The 21,803-nt window shown below is 45.1% G+C and overlaps 1 protein-coding gene and 1 long non-coding RNA gene across 2 annotated transcripts in view; one reads left to right on the forward strand and one right to left on the reverse strand.

The window, feature by feature from the left end:
- The window catches only part of ablim2 (actin binding LIM protein family, member 2), a 76,212-nt gene that overhangs the window by 52,849 nt on the left and 1,560 nt on the right, over positions 1-21,803 (reverse strand). The window contains exon 2 of the mRNA XM_080792604.1: positions 18,458-18,610. Within this exon, the coding sequence (XP_080648730.1) occupies positions 18,458-18,610 (153 nt within the window). The remainder of the gene's footprint in view (positions 1-18,457; positions 18,611-21,803) is intronic.
- LOC308335551 overlaps positions 1-21,803 on the forward strand; it is a 522,414-nt gene that overhangs the window by 3,457 nt on the left and 497,154 nt on the right. The gene's annotated exons all lie outside the window — the stretch shown is intronic.

Here is a 21,803-nt window from a genome sequence, read left to right on the forward strand (position 1 = left end):
CATCATGTAGTAAATGACATGGCATCGGAATGGCACACACTGGCCAAAGGCAAAACAGTCCTTCTGTGTGTGATTCCTGTTCCGGAGGGGAGGATCCAAATTTGCCGGACAAAACAGCCGGTGGATCCTATTGGTTCACCGATCTGTGCACCCGCCCCCCCTCCTCCTCCGCCCCCCTCCTCCTCCTCCCCTCTCCGGTAGAAAACAGCAGAGAACACCGACGTCACCACATTTGGAGCGACGCCCCTCTGCACGGGTATTGGTGTATAGTGAAATACAAGTTTCACTCCCACACTCTTATGCCACTCTTATGCCAACTGTATAGCAAAAGAGAGATTTGATTTGGACAAAGAGGAGGCAGGGTATTGTGGTTAGTAGAGCCTGTTTTACATGTCGGGATGTTTTTCGTTCAACCCACTTTGGATGCCAAACACTGACATGCTGTGTGTGTGTGTGTGTGTGTGTGTGTGTGTGTGTGTGTGTGTGTGTGTGTGCGTGAGTGCGTGCGTGCGTGCACGTACAGTACATGTGTGCGTGCGTGCATGTAAAGCGTGCAGTTTGTGTGACGTGCACAATGCATCAGGCACCTGTGTCAATCAATGTGATTATTTTCATTTAGCTTTTGTTGCCATGAAAAGTGCAAACTGTGACGCACACAGACAAAAGCATTCACACTGTGTGTGTGTGTGTGTGTGTGTGTGTGTGTGTGCGCGCAGTATTACTACACTTTTGAGGGCCAAATGGACATTGTGAATTTGTGATGACACCCTTAGTTTGGCATTGTAGGATCATAATTAGGCACATCATAGACGTTATAGGGGTGGGAGTTACGCCTGGTTTTATACCTTGTTATGCACCAAAAATAGCTGATCTACAAATGCACAATGATACGACACCCACAATAATGTGAATGCGTGGGTTGGCTGTTTGGTCAAAATGCCAATGCTAAAATACAGTAGTAACATAAATGTGTGTGTGTGTTACCTGCTTTCTCTCTTTGCCCTTCCCCAATTTTCCACACTGGCTATTAAGCTAAGTACGAGCCAGATACACACACGCACACACACACACACGCACACACGCACACACACGCACAGTGCCATGACATCATAGTGCTGCCGACACGCCCTGGGGGAACCATCGGCTAATTTTTCCACCCGTCTAATAAAAACAAATTCCCTCCTTTCTGCTCTGCTCTGTTCTCTTCTGTTGTGTTGTGTTCTTTCCCAGGCAGCAGCAGCAGCAGCTGATGGGGTTTCCCCTCCTCTATCAAACCTCTCCTTTCTTTTCGTTATTGAGGGGAAAAAAAAACAAGACAGGTCAGGAAGAAATAAATACAGAGCATGTTTTACGCTTCTCGCCGTGGTGGCGCCCTGGCACCATTACATGAACTTTTGACACCCTGCATCCTGCGTGCACACGCACGCAGTCGCACGCACGCAGATGCACACACACAGTGGCAGAGATGTGTGATACGTATGCACGTATGTAAAATGTAGGTGAGATGTCACACACTGTACACACGTCTGCACATCGGTAGGTGAGATGTTACATGCACACACACTGGACTCTAAGCGGCACGGGAGTGTCAAGCACGGGATCCGGATTGCTTATGTTTTTGTTTTGTTCTATAAATTCCTTCTCCAGTATCTCCAGTTCCTTATCCATGATGACCACTTGTTCCCTATCGTCTTCCTTTACAGTGAACTGTGAAGAATGTAAAATCCTGTCCACTCCATTTTCGATAGCTTCTTTTTGTCACAGTCTGAGTGGGAGTGTGGGTGTGTCTGAACCACCTGCATTCTATCCCCTGCAATCATGCCCACAGTATTTAAGTCTCAGTCTCTCTGCAATCTCTGCCAGATTGTCTTGTGACCTTCCAAGCAGCCAAGCCATATTCAAGCCTTTGCCTTACTGACTTCTGTTTTGCTTCTCCTAGACGACGATTTTTGCCAAGCCCTTGCCGGTACTTCTGTCCTCGCTGACTGCCTTTGGATATTGACCTTTGCATTCTACTGTTTTGATTTTTGCCTGCCCCTTGCCTGTTTTGACGTTTTGGAATATAAACCTGCTTTCAGTGACTTTTGTGTCTGCATCCTGTAACTCACGTCGACTTCCCTCTGCACTGGTCTTCGGTCCTGTTGCCATTTCTCACCGAGTGGTTTCTGAATGGCTTCCCTAGCGTAGTCATCCCTGGCGTAGTCGTCTTGTAGCATCTTTCATCTGTTTCTCCAGAAATGTTATCCTAGACTTGGCAGTGGTCAGCTTTCTGGCCAACATCAGCTTTTGATCCATCAACCTCGCTCTCTCTTCGTACCATGCGTTAGCGAGTGGCGTGGGCATCTCTAGCACGGGATCCGGCGATGGCATGCAACAGGGCTTTACACATTTCTTATGGTGCTCATGTTTTTTTTTGTTTTGTTCTATAAATTCCTTCTCCAGTATCTCCAGTTCCTTATCCATGATGACCACTTGTTCCCTATCTTCTTCCTTTACAGAGAACTTTAAACCATGTGAAATCCTGTCCACTCCATTTTCGATAGCTTCTTTTGCTTTCTGGATGCCGAGTTTACACTCCTTCAGATTTTTTTTCAGTTTTATACGCTCCTTGTATGCCCTTTTGTACCACACAACTGCAGACTCAAATTCCCCCATGGCGAACAGTGCTTCACCCTTACAGAACAACCCCCTGTAAAACGACATGTCCTTCTTAAGAGAGGACTCAGCATCAAGTAAAGCCCTTTTGGTGTCCCCCAACTTCAAAAAGCATGCTGACCGAGAGGCGAGCATGTTCTTGTCATCCGGCGTACTAATCAGTTTAGCGGAAAATATTTCTATTGCCTTTAAATCGCCTTTGCGGAGTGATGGCTTTGCCACCGTCACGGCCATTTCCGTTTGTGTTACAATCATAGCTGCGTTGGTGTCTCGGTGTAATGTTTGATACAGTCTTTTAAGCCCTCAGCCAATCAAATAATCGCTATGGGGTACACAGACAGACAAAGCTGGGAATGCGACTGATACGGTCACATTCATGGTGCGCTAATATATTAAAGTCTAACTCATGTTGATTAGGTGATGTAATGGTGATGTAAAACAAACACAAACATTAAACGCCATTAACAATAAAGAGACAATATGACATAATGAGGCACATTATGACGTACATTTTCCCTTCATTGTCAATGGCGTTTAAAAATCCTCTTCTTTTACAGTGAACAGTGAAGAATGTAAAACCCTGTCCACATCATTTTCGATAGCTCCTTGTTACGGTTCGCTCTCCATCACCTCCACATCCATGTGCTGTGAGTGATCTGTGCCAGTCAGCGCCACTAGAGGGCCCCAGAGCACACCTCAACGCAGGTGCTCCCCAGCTCCTATATCTCCACACCTGAGGGACATCTGCAGTCATCCCCTGAACATTCTGACAGGAGACTGTTTCCATGTCTTAAGCCCTAACCACACCAAAGGGGCACCATGCAACTCCTTGGGTCCAAACGGTTGCTAAAACCGTCTGGACCCTTTGGTGTGGATAGGGCTTTACCATGCTTGTACAGAGGATGGTTGTCATAATCCACCTGGGGACAACAGCACCACAACCCAGGATTAGTGCACAGCTTATGTTTTTTTGTTTAGTTTTTTATCCCACAATTTTGCAACCCATTTTCTCACCCAGTGTCAATTATCTAATGTAATCCTGGGCGCTACACTTCCTCTGCCAACCTGGGGGGGGGGGGGGGGGGGGGGCAGTGGACTGGCCTCATGCTTTCTTCTATGCATGAGGAGTCCAAGCTGCTTCTTTTCACCTGACGGGAGAGTTTCTCCGGACGGACGTAGCGCGGGGCGGTCAAAAACGGTCAGATTTTCTGTCTGTCTCCAACCCTCCTATTCGTCTGGCTACACATACTGTACACCATGTCCTAGTATGAGCGAATAGGGGAAAGGGGATCAATGTCACGTGATTCCTTGTTTGACCCGGCTAAAAAAAAAACTGTGATTACTCATTGTTTCATTGTTGCAATCGCCTGCACAACACTTCACCATACAGTGTAACAATGTGTATGCTGTGCTGTTTTCACCCCATGAAAGAATGGCGGATTCAGCCACGGCCCAAAATAACCCTATGTGTGTCTCAAACAATAACATGAATCCTGTCATTTATCTCCCTGCCTTCTCTCCCCCACCCCCACCTCTCTCTCCCTCTCTCTCTCTTGTATGAAGCAGGGATGTCTTAAATCAGGGGTTATTACACAGAGGTTATCATTAGGTTCCTTCCTACCAGGTAGTTGAGTGCACTAAACTAAACCCAGGTGTCTAAGGTCTCATTTAGGGCCCTGATTAGACAGCTAAAATGAAAACATAGCGGTAAATAAACATGGAAAAAGTATTAGTTCAGAACTCTGTTGATGGCACTTTGGAGAAATGAGTCATCATTCATCTTCAGTAGCTGTGGTTAAAGGGCCTTGCAAACGTGGAGCAAGGAACGCACACGTTGTCTGGATCAACTACAGGTCTACGACAGGTCTGCTAACGGTCTGCTAACGGTCTGCTACAGGTCTGCTACAGGTCTGCTCAAGAGGGCTGCGACAACGTACAGTAAAGCGTAAAAAAAACTACAGGTCTGCTACAGGTCTGCTACAGGTCTGCTCAAGAGGGCTGCGACAACGTACAGTAAAGCGTAAAAAAAAAGCTAAACCGAATCCAGGTCTGGTGAGTCGCGGGCGTGTGCACGAAACGAGCACGCGCATAACAAATTCACGGGACCGCGCTCACGTAACGCTTGCGTTCTGAGCAAAAACGCAGGTCTCATTGATAGTTAAGGGACGCGTGGATGCAAGGACCACTGCATCCACGCGATGCACTACTGTACTCAGCATGTACAGTAAAACATACACACACTAGCTTTAGTTATAATCATTTCTTCTTCTGTTTTCTACATGAATATAACCACATACAATGAAATGGGAGTTAAATGCTGTAATTTGTAAAAATGATAAAATATGACTCGCTGAAATTGGACTCATCAAATGACCTTGGGACTCATCTATAAGAGCATCCCTGCATGGATACCTGCATCCTCATTACATTGAAAACCCATTTCATTCATTTTATGCTGGCAAACGGGGAGCAATAAAACGTGCCTATAGTTCATTGAACTATAGTCACGTTTTATTGCTCCCCATTTGCAAGGCCCTTAAGAATGAGTATATGGCAGCTGTCGGCCAAGAAACCTCTTATCTCCAAATTTCAACCTTCCGTTTATTTTTATGGGGGGGCATTAACGTCCTACTTCATCATTTTCACACAAAAGTAGGTAAATTAGCAGATCTACAAGCTCACCACGTCAGCGTATTGCGACACGTCGTGAGCTTGTAGAACTGCAATTTGTGTGAAAGTGAAAGTGAAAGTGTGTCTTTTATAAATATTGAATACTGAAATGCATTAACAAGAGCTTGTGACTTCAAAAGCCATGCATTGGAGGGGAAATCTCCAAAAATACATCATAACATTCCGACCAATCACAATTGGCGTCCTCAATTTCCCACTTTTTGCGGGCGTGTTTGTTTTTCAACGATGCTTGTTTAAGAAAACGCCAAGGACAATAAAGAGAAATGTAATGTTTGTGTTGAGGACTAAAACAAACGTTAGCACCCGTTGCTTAAACAAACATTATGTCGTAATTGATGTTGTAAGACGATAAGAGCGCCGCTCACTTCACACAGGTGTGATTTTTATCCTCAATATGTACTTTGCTCAGCCAATGAAAACATCGCGCGCGCACACACACAAAGCTGGGCAAAGGAAGGGATAGCGCCCCAAAACAAATGTGTACCACCGCGCTACTGTACACTGTAGTATCCACTGGTGAAAACTCTGGACCAGGCGTGGACAACCTTTGTTCAGCGTTCTCGTGTCGCCGTTACGCCACGGCAACAAGACAAACCAAAACAATGAGCGCTGGAATGTTTTCACAGGAAGTGGACTGCATACTTTCCGAGCGGTCCGTTGGGCTCTGGGCTGTCATTGGTCAGGCAGGGCGGGGTGTGTGTGTGTGTGTGTGTGTGTGTGACATGCTGTATATCCTGTTCTGAGTGAGTTCTAGAGAGTGAGATAATACCCTGGGTCTGTGGAACAATGGACCCAATGGAAAGCTGTGGTGTGTGTGTGTGTGTGTGTGTGTGTGTGTGTGTGTGTGTGTGTGTGTGTGTGTGTGTGTGTGTGTGTACTGGATGATGTACTGTAGTTAGTAAGTAAGTATAAAGCCTTGCCGAGCCATGGGGCCCATAGGGCAGGAGACTGTCTCCTGTTTCTATAGCGTGAGGCAGTTTGATTGTACAAGTACAGTACAGCCCCTGGACATGACGTTGGTATAGTCGGCGAGTCGCAAGGACTTGCCCCAATCCAACCGTTGATGATGCTGAGTGCCAAGCAGGGAGGCACTGGGTTCCATTTTTCTTTGGTATGACCTGGACGGGGATCGAACCCCGACCCAGTCCCAGGGCTAACCACAAAGCCACTGTAGTTATAGGGCTGACCCACAAAAGAAATCATCGAAGCCATGGCATTTGTTCGATGGCTCGAAATTCGAACGTGAAAAAAAAATGATTGAGTTGTTTATTTTACATTATATTTTCAATTAATTTCTTAATTATTTTTTATATCAAAATATCTGATCTATAAGCGCACAATGCATTGCAGCATGACATGTTGAGAGCTTGTAGATCTGCTATACCCTTCAAAGCCCCATCCATTCTCCCTCTCCTCTGCTCTCCTCTCCTCTAAATGGTAAATGGAGATTTATATAGCGCCTTTATCCAAGGTGCTTTACATAGATCGATGGCGGAGGAAACCATGCAAGGCACCAACCTGCACATCCGGAGCAATTAGGCGTTCAGCCGAGCGTCCTGCTCAAGGACACTTTGACACTATAACTCTGGGGGAGTCCTTGATAGAACTGGGAACCTCACGGTAACCATCCACCCCTGAGCCACTGCCGCCCCTATAATAATCCTCTCCCCTCCATTCTCCTTCTCTCTGCCTCTCCTCTCCTCATCTCCCCTCCATTCTCCTTCTCTCTGCCTCTCCTCTCCTCATCTCCCCTCCATTCTCCTTCTCTCTGCCTCTCCTCTCCTCATCTCCCCTCCATTCTCCTTCTCTCTGCCTCTCCTCTCCTCATCTCCCCACCATTCTCCTTCTCTCTGCCTCTCCTCTCCTCATCTCCCCTCCATTCTCCTTCTCTCTGCCTCTCCTCTCCTAATCTCCCCTCCATCCTCCTCTTCTCTCCTCTCCTCTCCACCCATCCCCCATGGTCTCTGTACTAGGGCTCAGTGGCAGTATAAGGAGCCCAGAGAGCATTCAGAGCATATATGATGTCACCCCCCCCCCCACACACACACACACACACACACACACACACACACACACACACACACACACACACACACACACACACACTCCCACAATGAGGACATTCATCATGTTCGTACGGTATATTGTACAGCTTATAGAGCACCAGAAAACCACAGCTAACCCATTCACTCTTAAATGCATTGTTCCACAACACAGCACAAAGCTACCTAAACACATCCCGGTGTGTGTGTGTGTACCTGTACCTATGTGCCTGCACATAGACAAAGAGGTATGTGAATACATGGCATGCATCTTTGTTTGCATGCGTGCGTGCGTAAATGGTGCATTTGGGCCGAGAAATATAGCCAAAGCCACATTTAAACCATTCACCCATTCACATATACAGTAGCTAAATTGGGGGTTTACCCATTATGACCTGCAGGGGCCGATTCTACAAATGCCTTCTAAATCAGTAGTTCTCAAAACGTTTTCATGCCACGGAACCCCAAACTTCCATCTATTTGGCCGCGGAAACGGCCCATCTGAAAATGTGCCAGGGACCTGCCCAAAATACGTTTTGTGTTATCTAAATGATTCAACATATTCGCAAAATGATGCGCTGTGAGCTTGTACATCTGCCACACACACACGTGCGTGTGTTCGTTTTTTGACAGTAAACGTCCAGATGTTGGAGGTGAGCAGCTCGGACGTGGGAAATAAAACAAATAAGAACAGGCTGACCACAGATCAGATTACCCCGCGGTGCGTTGCCAAACCCACCGATTCCCAAAACATCAAAGGCTGCGGGGGAGACATCTGACCCCCGGAGTCAGTGGGCCGCCACGCCAACTACCCCCCTCCCCTCTGAAGTTATGCTTTGAATTTAACACTCCTCTTTTGTGGACATAAGAGAACTTGATGATAAAACGATGTGAATTATGGTCCCGTGAGTCACATGAACGATTGTGATTTGTGGCTCTTTAAGGGGAGCCATATACAGTCGACCCTCTGACCCACCGACTGCTGTAGCCTATAACAAAGCCCCTCACACCTTCTGTCTCAGCACCAGTTGCTGGCTGCTAGCATGCATGGGCTCCTAAAGAGGTTGTTTCTTTTTTTTTGGCATTCAGCGTTTCTTTGGGCGGCCATAGCTTTAAGGTTGAATGGTTAGAGAGCCCGCCTGGGGAAGGCAAAGGTCCCAGATAAAATGTTAGGCCTCAGCAATGTGTGCCAAACTGAGCAAGACACTCAACCTCTAGCTAGTAGCCACTCCCTGCAGAGCGCTGCAACCAGCTGATCTTACTACATTCCAAGATCAATATGTAAATATGATGTAATTTGTCCAACTCAAAAGCATCAGAGCATTCAGCTAACAACTACATGATGTTTTCATGGGGGTTTTTTTGGCTAACAAACAGCGCACTCCCTATATACTGTATACTGTAGGAGGATGGGTAAAATGTAGAGGACACATTTCACGTGCGAGCAATAGTGACAAAAAGAAAACACCCCAAAAAACGCCTTCTAAATCATGCCTATCCTAAGTTTTTAGGATATTAACATTAATTTTTACATATAAACACAAAAAGTTTAAATATGGATTTCTGCCGAACATATCATGTTTGACGATGGCCAGCAATGTGTTGAACTGTCAAAGTGACACTTTTGCCCATGAACTGCTTTGCCCAACAGAGGGTATATGCACATGCCTAACGTGAATGGCACATCGAGTGGCAAATCGAGTGGCAAAGCAACATGCAAAGTGAGTTTAACATTGTTTAACTTTGTTTAATGTTGTTTAATTCAATCCGATAGGACTTTTCTGTTTGGATGTCTGGGCTGTCAAGGCCAGAAAGTAGCTTTTTGCCACTCAGTAGGCATTCCTGCATAACTTCCGGGTTTGATGATGATGTCACAAAGCATATACCCTCAATAGGCTAAGCCTGACTTATACTTAGTTATAAGTCAGGCGCGCAAGTGTCTCGCAACTCAAGTAAAATAGCTGATCTACAAGCTCACAACGTGGCGCAGCACGACATGTTGTGAGCTTGTAGATCGGTAATGTTCTGTGCGCGACACTGCCCTACCTGCAACTAAATATAAAACGGGTTTAAATGCCCAGAGCTGTGAGCCATAGCTTGGCCTCACACACAGTGTGAATTTAGACTTTAGCGCTTTGCCGTCCATGTGTAATTAACACATTGCTGCATGGCGAGGGATTGAATTAGTGCAATACTTCTCTACTCATAGCCTGTTAGCGAGGTAGTCCTGGAGCGCTAATGATAATAAAAATAGAACATTGGCGTTGTGCCGCATCATGTAGCACTGGTTCCAAAACACTGGCTCGGGACCCGGTTTTTGCTCGCGGACCCATTCATTTCCAAGAATATCTATACTATTTCAATTTTATTCATTCATTCATTTTCCAAAAGCATTTCATAGATCAAAATTCAACAACATTGAAGCAATCCCATGACTTAAAGTAGTGAATATAGCAGATCTACAAACACACACGCAATGTCGTGTGTTGTCGCGATGCGTTGTGAGCTTGTACGCTTTCACTAGTTTGTGTCCCGGGGAGATGTCACATTTCTCTTTAGGGTCTCAAGCCAAAATGTTTGTGAACCACTGTTACAGAATAAATACTATTAAGATCTAACCCAAAAAGTCCCTTTCAGCTCAACGGGCTTTAAAGACGCTGAGACTGTCCCCGACAGTACTGTTTGGACCTAGAGTGTTGGGGTATTTTTTATTGTGCCTCATCAACTATTTACATGTACAGTCTCGGAGAGTTGGAGAGTTTCTTGTCAGGAGAATTTACAAAGTGCGCAAGAATGTTTTTATGATCTTACTACATTCCAACATCAATATGTAAATATGATGTAATTGGTCCAACTCAAAAGCATCAGAGCATCCAGCTAACAACTACATGATGTTTTCATGGGTGTTTTTTTGGCTAACAAACACTGCACTGTAACAATGAGGAAACATCTTGTTGTTTTGGCACCAAATTGTGTCAATATCTATCAAGTTACGTCTGCTAGCCGGACGCCTCAGGGCAGACAACAAGACATGCTAACATCAAAGAGCTCCGTTTGGTTTGGCGGAAAAATGAGACAGATTTTAATTCACTGTGTAATCCCTAACCCATTACCACCTGCACGAGGCCGACTCCACTAATGCCTTCTAATCACTAGTTCTCACACTTTAAATATGGCGTGCCATAGTTTTGTACATGTTCTGTTTTGTATGTATCTAATATCTATGGAGTTAACATTACTCTAATACAGTGTTTCCCAACCTTTTTTGTCCCAGGGCACACTTTTCATAGCCTAAAAATCTCGGGGCACACCTAGATCTAGGTCTATAGACTCTTAATAGATCCCCAGGTGTGGTTATTGCAAATATGTCTTGCCTGTGTATTTTTGGTTCCTTCCTGAAAGCTGAAAGCCTTGATAAGGTAAACTTAATGAACTTGTAGGTGTGGCCACATAAAAACATAATTTTAACACTTTATGTACACTTTATAATTTTATTTTATTTTTTAAGAAAAAAACTAAAACTAAAATAAAATCTTCCTCCTATAATCATAATACCTGATGATCATGTTTTAGGGGGGTAAAGAATAATAATAGCACTTAGTCTTCAAAGGTGTTTTAAAAAATTCCAAAATAGCAGATCTTCTGTTTTTGAACAGCCAACAAAAAAATTGTAAAATGATTGAGATGCTTTCCCGCTGTTAATGGGCTAATGTGCTTTCACTCTGTGGAAGGACCATCGCATCTTCATCACAACAGTAATACGCCCCACCCTAGAACGTGTACGCTTTCTGCACAAAGCCAATAATCTTGGTTCTTATGGGAGTCTGGGACACATGAAAGAGTCTCTCACACAGACACCACAATCTCATTCACACAAACACGACCATGTCCACATAATCAACATAATCCTCAACGTGACACTCTCTGTGAAGCCAAACCAAAGCTCTCAGAACGTCTCAGAACGACACGTTTCATCTCCGCAACGTGCAGTGTGCCTATAGGGTATGTTATATGTTTGATATACTGTACCTCCACGTCAATACTACAAAAGAAAGCACAAAAATAGCAGATCAACACGCGTTTTTAGGCGAGTGCCTGGCGTGTTCACCGGGGGAGAAAATGTCTCGGAGGACGCGGCCCCTATAAGTGTGCAGTCTAGCGGTAAATCTCGTTTATCCGTGTTCTGACTCAGCCCAAATGTATTCCTTCCTGGAAGTGACATGGTGTTAGCTGGCAGAGGGAGAGAGATGTAACAACAGTGGTGGGGAAAAGTACTCAAATGTTTTACTTAAATAAATGTATCAATACTGCAATATGTGTAAATACTCTGTTACAAATAAGAATTTGGAATTCAAAGCGTAGCTACTTGAGGTATGCATGCATTAAGCATAACGTCTTCAAATGTATACAAATCTTTTGAAAATAGCAGATCTACAAGCTCGGCCATTTACAAATGGCTGAAATGAAGTGCGGCTATAATGTATGTTTTGAAATAATATTAATAACTAGTAACTGAAGTACTGTGCTTGAGTATAGAGTACATCTGCTTTAGTTCCTTTCCAGCACTAGGAGAGTGGGGTGGTGTAACATTAGCAGCTGGTTGTGATGTTCTCATCGGGTGTTGGCCTCTGGACCATCCTCGTGTTCTTGGAAGCAGCACAGTGTTCGCCGGGAGGGACCGGAGGAGAGCGCGCACGTCATCCAGCGATGGATGGAAGGAAGGGCACGGCAACACACACTCATCTACGACTCACGCGCACACACATGCTCATACTGCGTGCAGGCTGCAGCTGGGTTATAGCGTACTGCACCGCGCGTGCACTAGAGATTGTACCGAGAAATGGACCCTTAGCTACGGGTCCATTTTGGTTGCATTCGTACACTCTCAGAGTAATTACGGTAGTCCTTGGAATTAAATAGTTTGAGAATGTCCTCGTGTGCATCGGTGAGAAACACAGACAATAGACAGGCCGATGCTGTAGGCTCTCCCCAGCCCATTGCCTCATTAGCGGTCTGCTAGCAATTTGAGCGTCCCACAGGTTTCGGCGGCTCAGGGACCGCCGAGACTTCTTGTGCCTGTCAGAGCTAGCATCGACCCGAGGAATTTACCAAGGCTAGTCCTGCTGCGGAGACAAGGATCGATGGCGACCGACTTGAAGAGACTGTACATTCAAGGTCACCAGCTAGACGGGGGGAAATGAGACGACCCTGGGGCACAAACACACACACGCACGCACACAAATACTGTACTGTACACGCACGCACGCATACATACTTAATGGCTCTTAATGGCTTTGTCGATCGAGAGTGCATGTATATTTTGTCTGGCAGCGCCCGTCTGCCATGCATTTGGAAACAGGAAGCAGTTCAACTTTCGGAGAGGAGCGCCTGGGTTTCTGATGGTCCTCATGGTGTCCCTCAAACCTAAGACCAACGTTTACCGTTGTTTCAGCTAAGCTATTTGTGCCATTAACGCAGACGACATTTTGAGCAGTGGGCTCCTCAATGGTTGATAGGTTGGAACATTGCGGGCATCACACACAGCCTTCTCTGTGGACATGGCCCGTGCACGCACATACACATGCACACACACACACACACACACACACACACACACACACACACACACACACACACACACACACACACACACACACACACACACACACACACACACACACACACACACACACACACACACACACATTATGTATAGGTATATAGGGTATGAGTGCACAGTGCACACACACGTGCACGTTTTTCAAACATGAGAACATCCCCAAGGTCACAGGCGCATAGTAGTGAGCACATGGCCCATATATATTTCATACACCGCCCAATATTGAAGCTGTTTAATAGGCTGTCATGGGGCATAGAGTAACACACACACACACACACACCCGTCACGTCCGTCCGTCTGTCTGTCTGTCCATATCTTTTTATCGCAGTAATCGCACCCTTTCTCTCGTTCTCTCCCTCCTTCCAGAAAACAAAGACTAGTCTCCACGACTGAGACAGATATACCTTTCTATCCATTTAACCCCACACAGAAGTGAACATCCCACTCCTACATTTTCTGACTGTGATGAATGACCGAGCGGAGGGAGAGAGGGGTATCTGGGGAATGTGGAAATATTAGATAAAACTCGGAGTGAGCAGTTTCTCCTCTATCAGTATCAGTGGTGGACAAAATATATACTAACTCGATTAAAGGGCCACTTCACCCCTTTTGCAACCAGATCTTATTTTAATGATGTTTGGGTTACAAGAAACACTTTCCTGGGGTTCTTATATGCGGTTAATACGGTATGTGTCTCCATGATGTCATGGACACTGGGCTCACTTACTTCCTGGACTACATGTCTCAGTAAGACAGCCCTCCCCCTATCCACAAGGAGGAGCAGTGTACCAAAGCATTATGGGAATTGTAGTCCAGGAAGGAAGTGAGCCCAGTGTCCATGACATCATGGAGCCCATGGACACTTTGAAATACTAATACGCATATTACCCACGTAAAAACCCCAGGAAAGTGTTTCCCAAACATCATTAAAATAAGATCTGGTTGCAAAAGGGGTGAAGTGGCCCTTTAAATGCTCAATTATTCAAAAGTACAAATTACAAAGTTTTCTTTGTCGCACACGCACACGCACACGCTCGCACACACACACACACACACACACACACACACACACACACACACACACACACACACACACACACACACACACACACACACACACACACACACACACACACACACACACACACACACACACACACACAAGCTCCCATGTTTAATCACCCAAATTAATTACACATCTCATTTATGCATTCATTCATGCGTTGGAATTCTGCATAAAGGTGTGGTCACGCATGCGCTGGTGCAGTGTGTGTGTGCGTGTACGTGTGTGTGCGTGTGTGTGTGTGTGTGTGTGTGGGGGGGGGGGGGGGGTTGTGTACTGTACAGCATGTGTCTGTTGCATGGCTGCATGTATCCTTGTATGGCCCACGACATAAGACGCGTCACCGAAATATTTCCGGCGCATGACACTGCCATATTGAAGCGTACATTAGGTGTACTGTATACACACCCCCAGGCAGGCAGAGAGAGAGAGAGAGAGTGGTATTAATACAACCAGCTGGATGCCTGGCATTTCCCACGCTTCCTGATTAAGACCCTCTTAAAAGAGAAGCCACAGCCGTTTCCTGATCAAATCACGCAGAAGAAAATAAAAATAAAATTATCTTAAAATACTCTTATACCATCACAGGGAAAATAACAACAACCCAAGACAGACGCTTTGGGGTGCAGCCGTTAAGAGTGATTATAAAACAGATATCAACAATTTATCATTTAACTCATTTAGACTTGAGGCCGATTATAAAAACGCCTTCTAAAACCTAACCTAAGGTTTCTGAAAACCTTCTAGAAAATATTCGGCAGAAAATGGCTAAAAATGCATTTTCGGCCAATTCGGTTTCAGCCCGAATATGCCAAAAATATATCACCGAATAGTTTATGCAATTAATGCATTCAAAAGTGCTGAATAAAAGTATTATGGACCCATAATAGTGATTATTATTTTAAGTTCGATATTCGGTTTTCGGCCAACTGTTTCCTATATTTTCGTTATTCGGTTTCGGCCAAGAATTTCCCTTTCGGTACATCCCTAATATATAGTAATCAATCAATCTTCTCAGTCCCTTGTAAGCTCTATTCAATTATTTTAAATAATAATAATCAACAGCCATGAAAGGCTCTTTTCCTATCACGTTCTTGTCCATGATGACACCCCTGGATTGGATTCAATATTTAATTCCTTTCCTAGGCAGGGGAGGGAGGGAGAGGGCGGGTGGGTATCTGGGTGCAGACAGGGAGTCTGTCACTGGTGTCAGAATAAAAAAGGCGATAAACTCCAGGAAGTCGACGACAGCGGAGACACCCCTCGCGGTTGCCAGGCGACGAGAGCGTGTGTTGATAATAACAGCGGACGCCGACACATGGCCTAGTGGCGAGAGACTGACTGATTGAAGAGAGGCCAATCTGGGGAGGGGCGTGTGTATGTGTGTGTGTGTGTGTGTGTGTGTGTGTGTGTGTGTATGTATGTGTGTGTGTGTGTGTGTGTGTGTGTGTGTGTATGCGTGTAGTGTGTGTGTGTGTGTGTGTGTGTGTCTGTGTGTGCGTGTGTGTGTGTGTGTGTGTGAGTGAGTGAGTGATAGAGAGATGCACTGAAGACCAAAGAAAACTTGCACACACCCAAAGAGCACACATGCACAAACACTGCGCTTGTGTGTGTCACGTGCACACAAAAACAAATCTCATGACTGCAAATGTTTTATTAGACCACGCCGGCCTGATCTGTGATTTGTGAAACAGCGGGAAAAGGTCATCCCCCCCCCCCTCCCCGTTGAGGCTTTAAGCTTTGCCGTTATGAAATATGCAAAACCTTTAAGGCCAAATTCATACTCCAACATTCAGGTGTTTGGGTAACACCTAAAAATGGAGTATGAATTGGCCTTTAGGGTTTTATGGAAGATTCTGAAGGTTCTGAACATGTGTTCTATTGCTATAGTTTGTCCCGTTCTAATACCGTTTAATCTCTTAAAACTGAGACTAAATCCACGCTACACACGTACAAGACTGTGTCCCAAGCATATCGTTGCCGTCAGGCAGAAACCTCATATCATCCTCAATATTTCAACTTTTTGCATTTTTTGTTGTATATTAATTCCCTTCTTTCCACAAAAGTATCACAAATAGCAGATCTACAAGCTCACAAAGCGTCCTGGTGCATCGCTTTGTGAGCTCGTAGATCTGCTACTTTTGTGATTTTTGAATTGTGTTCACCTATTAGATCTGTTGTTGCAACCTATGTTGTTACACCTTTCAATCCAGGAGCTTTCCAACAGAATTTTTAAGGTTAGGCTTTAGAAGGCGCTTTTAGAATCGGCGTCACGGTCTAAATAGGTTAAGTAAAAGTGGAAGTGGTTAAGTCTCTCTATGTGGGTTTTATACCAATGATTAATGAATAGTGACTATATTGGATCCACTTGGAGACAGAGGTTATTTATGAGGTTTTCCACCAGACAGCAATGATATATGGACTTACAGATGCATTCACACAGCGCTGCTATGGGATCACCCTATACATACACACCCAGAGCATTAAGCCTCACCTTGCTGTGGAATTGCTCCTGACCTGACCTCTTGCCTTTAAACTCTACTCTACCCTCTCTCTCTCTCTCTCTCTGCCTGGCTGCCATACTGCACCACTGCACCACAAGCACAGTATAGTTCTCAACCTGTGGTCTGAACCATTATACTGCATCAAAAGCAAATCAACAAACTATGTTGTAAAAACTGGTCAAACATTGGCCGAATTGTCAAATAATACCAGAAAGAGGCTTTTTTTAAATAGCTGATCTGCACAGTGCCTCACGTTGTGAGACATTGTGAGCTTGTAGATTGTCTAGTTTGAGTCAAACTAAATGTAATGGCTCAACTCTTCCAATTTCAAATACTTATCAGGGTGGGGGGGGGGGGGGGGTCCCCAGTTGATTATTTTGGGGGTCGTGTCCGAAAACGATTGAGAATCGCTTCAGTAGCACACGCCGCTTTAAAGCCAACAGCTGTTAAATAGCCGTGCGCTATTGGCTTTAAAATCAATGTGCTAGCATGACGGCCTACTGCATGGTGCCCATTTGTTCATTGCTGGCCGGGGAATCACATGACTGATTACTGCTGCTGCACTGGAACTATCACTTATGTATACACGTGTACCGATATCTGCTGTCTAAGTGATGTCTCTCACTGCACAAGAGACTGATTTTGTATGTGCTGCCATTGTTGTCTCTGCTTGCACAAAAAGCACATTCGTCTGCATCAGCCGAAGGAGGCTCTGGGGCGTCTTAAACCATTTCTATGGGGGAAGTGAAGCGGAGTTGCCGCTTAGTAGCCGAAGGTTCCCAGTACGATCCCGGGCTCCCCCAGAGGTAGTGTCTAAGTGTCCCTGAGCAAGACTTTGAACCCAGAATTGCTCCTGATGAGCAGGTTGGTGCTTTGCATGGTTTCCTCTCCCGTCGGTGTATGCGTTTGTGTGTGAATGGGTGAATGTAATGCAAAATCTATGTAAAGCGCCTTGGATAAAGGCGCTATATAAATGCACCATTTACCAAAGTACAGCGAGCGACTGAGCTGCCATGTGTTGTTGAATAGCGGGCTAAAACGTGAAATAGCCCTCTTCACGAATGCACTGCATGAAAGGTCCAAGCTTTGCTTGGACCAGGAGACACATGGTGTGAGTCACCACGATACGCTCACAGTACAAACAATTTGACGACGAGTAAAGGAAGCCGAAAAGACATTTAAATCGTTTTTATGAGGGTGAAACTTCAAACAAGTTTGAAAGTACTTGACTCAAGGTTGATCCATTGCAGAGTGTAATTAGCATGTCAAGGCTAGCGGCCCATCTGTCCATTTTTTACTAGAGGGGGAGAGACTATTATGTCCCTTTCATCAGCAATAGAGAGTATGTGAGTGGCAAAGTGAATTTAATATCGCTTAAAATCGTTTAATGCGATCAGATAGGACTTCTCTTTTAACCACTCGGTAGGCGTTCCCGCCTAACTTCCTGGTATGATGATGATGTCACACGCATACCCTCGATTACCGTTCACCTCAATGTACTAATAAACAACCAATCTGGGAGCCCATCGGCAAAAAATGAAAAAAAGTTAAATGCTATGAATTTGCCTCTGGGGGCACCGCCCGCGTCCGTGTGTTAAGCCCTGTATACAAGTGGGCATATATATATGTATATAAGTGACAAGACCAAAATAGGGACGCCGGGTTAACTTGAAAGTGGTCAAGTCTCACGTTCAAGGTCATAAGCATTCATTAGCAGGCTCAGCTATGTTCTCTGTGAGCTTGCACAACCAAAAGTGTCAAGTGGTCTCTGGCAGTGTGACAATTGTGTGTGTATGTGGAGGGGGAGGGGGGGGTCCTAGGCACCGTTGCGGTAGGTCACGGTGGGGTGGAGGAGGAGGTGGGGGTCGTGTTTCGTTTATACCTTTGCAGACGAAGCACTTGATGTGGAAGTGTTTGTTTTGGACGCGCAGCACCTCTCCCTTGCACGGCTTCCCGCAGTTCTGACAGGGGATGGGGCCTCCCTTCTGCTTCTGCTGCTGCTCCAGAGGGCTGTGGACCGCCTGCTGCTGAAACACTGCAGAGGATGAGGAGAGACAGAGACAGAGAGAGAGAGAGAGAGAGAGAGAGAGAGAGAGAGAGAGTTAGATCATCAGGGAATTCCACAGGGCACATTGTGCAGTGCAAACCAGACGGTATGGATCTGGTCACATGTAGACACGCACGTGCACGCACAGTAAACAAATGCACACAAACACACCTCGCACTTTAGGCTCCTCTTGTTTCTTGTTTTAATCTCATCTGCATGCACATTAAAAACATTTCATTTGCAAGGAACCCCGTAACTCTGAGAGTGCATTTGGAATTGGTTCCATGTGAACACTCTCAGAGTTACAGACCTGCATCAACAATGGAAATTTGACAAAGATGTCCACCACAAGCCAATGGCAACCACAAGCCATGAATCAATGGGGGGGCTCCGATACATCCCACTCGCCCAGCTCCTCAACCTCAGCCAAAATAAAACATGAGATACCGGGGCCTATAAATACAAGCACGTCATCCCCCCGAAACCAAACAATAACGTCCTAACCGACTGCCAACTTGGGGACTCAACTTTCAGCAAGAGCCCCTCTGGTCAGAATGGCCCTGGACATCTTTGTCCAGGCTGCCTGCATGCCACCCCCACGGTGAGGCCATGCCCAATCGCTGATACACCAGTTGACAAGCAGATCACTTTGAATAAGAGCTTCTTTGTGTCGTGTGTCCCCCCCCAAAGAATCTTACTGCTGCGGCTGGCTGCCCGACCGGTTTTCAACGTTTCGTAGGGCCTCCGTGGTTGGTTACCGGTAATTGGGGATGAAAAGGCAGGGGAGCCGTTTGCTGACAGGACTGATTCAGACTCAGAGAAACATAGAGGGTAGGGGGGGAGAGAGAGAGAGAGAGAGAGAGAGAGAGAGAGAGAGAGAGAGAGAGAGAGAGAGCGCAGGAGGAGAAAGAACATTGGGACATAGGGCTTAGCCTGCCCTGAATCTTATTTCACAAAATAGTAAATACTTTTCTGCATGATTCTCCTTTCCAATCGCTGTCTGTCTGTCTGTCTGTCTGTGCTCTGATGATACAGTCTTTTTCTCTAATTCTGTAAACCTTTGCCCATGACAAGCCCAATATACTAGAGGCGACAGGTTGAAAACAGTTGACCGTTTCAATCTGTTTAGTTAGATAGTCCCAAGCTTGATCCCCACGCCCCTATTCCCTCCCCTGCACCTGTTTTCCATTCAAATCCACGTTCCTGAATTACTGACCAAAGCGAATAAAAAGCCTGAAGGTCCTCTTATCTAAAATTCCTGTGGTCAGAATATAAAATGTAACCAAAACACACATGGACTGCCATGTGTGTTTTGGTTACATTTTATATTCTGACCGCAGGAATAGGGTTTCCTCTGGAAGCCGTCAGATCCACAGCGGCAGACGGAGATACCAATCCGACGTGCATTCTCGGTTTACCTGCGTTCATGCGACCCCTGGAACACGAGCCGAATCAAGACTCAGATGCTAAGCTACCCGTCTTGAGCGAAACATGTGTGCTGGACACCCAATAAAGACAAGAATTTACAGAGCAGAGTTTCACTGCCTCGTGAAATGAACCGGGGGGGTCGACGTGATTGTTGCCAGGTGGCAGAGTGAGAGATGCATCAGTCCAGAGAGAGAGAGAGAGAGAGAGAGAGAAACCCCACAGAAGAAAAGACTGTTAAAACATGCTAAATTATTCAACACTTTTGTTGTTAAAAAAATACAAATACAAGTGCACAAAGTGATAAGCTGTGATCTTTTACATCTGCAATTTTTGAATTACCACTGTATGAAATATATATACGGGGTTCAAATGATTTTTAGCTGGGGGGACCCCAGCTGGAACCCCCTCAGAGGACCCAACTTTGAGAACAACCAGCTTGACCCACATGAGCCCCATGCGGTGTTCATATTCCGGGCATGTCATAAAATAGGCAAACATTCTGCAGAAACTAGCAGATCTATAAGCTCACAACACGTTGCACCGCAGTGTAAGGGTGTAAAAGGGCCAAGTATGGACCCCTGGGAGACCCCGGTTCAACAAAGTTCATATACTGTAGGGTCTAAAGAAGGACTGATTGTGTATACGCGAGGGAAGCATGTGGCGGCAACTATCGCTATGGTTACGAGGGTTGCGTTCTCCTCCCTCCTGGTGCTTATAGACCAGCATGCATCGCTGCACCTGTTGTGAGGATAGTGTGTCTGCACAGTCCACACTTCCTCTCAGAACAACACATACTGGAGGAGGCAGTGGTGGCAAAAGTACCCACATGTCTTACTTAGTAAGTAAAAAGTATCAGTACTGCAGTGTAGAAATACTCTGTTGAAGACCCCTGCTCTATACCAGGGGTTCTCAATGTCTTTGGCTGGGGACCCCCTGGAAAATGCTTTGGCTGTGTCTCGACAAATATTGTTAAATATACACAATTAGAGAATGTGGATTTTGTTTTATTTTGAACGTTTGCCTGTGATCTCTCCTATATGGTACCACAACAATACAGCATGGAGCTGTGGACAAAATCTTATCCAAGTCCAACGATAACAAAATATTCTTGAGATGCTAAATTTATGCTCATGATGGAAAAAGTACTCCCAATGTTTCACTTTACTATCAATACTGTAATACAGAAGTAAGTAAAAGTCTGGAATTCTCAAAATTTACTTGAGTAAAAAGTACAAAGGCATTTGTATAAAGTACAAAGGTATTGGTATGACAATGTAATTAAGGTACCAAAAGTAGAAACAAAGCATTATGCAGAATGTCCCATTTAACATTGTCAAATGTCTAAAATGTATTGAAAATAGCAGATCTACAAGCTCACAATGTGTCGCATCGTGACACATTGTGAGCTTGTAGATCGGCAATTTTCAAATGGCCGATATGTCTGTGTATATATATATATATATATATATATATATAGGGCTTAAGTGGTCTTATGTGTTGTAATAATAAAAGTAACTAGTAACTAAAGTTTTCAAATAAATGTAGTGGAGTAACAGTACAATATTTGGATCTGAGATGTAGTAAAGTACAAATAAAGTACAAATACCTCCAAATTGTACTTATACTGTAGCAGCATACTTAAGTAAAGTTTCACGACTTTTCAGAAAATATCAGATCTACAAGCTTGTAGATCTTGACAGCTCTGTGGCCTTTGGTTGACTAATAACAGTGAAGCTGGACGATGAGAGGACAC

Source organism: Protomyctophum bolini, assembly GCF_963924005.1.
Source record: "Protomyctophum bolini genome assembly, chromosome: 20".
Lineage (NCBI taxonomy): Eukaryota > Metazoa > Chordata > Actinopteri > Myctophiformes > Myctophidae > Protomyctophum > Protomyctophum bolini.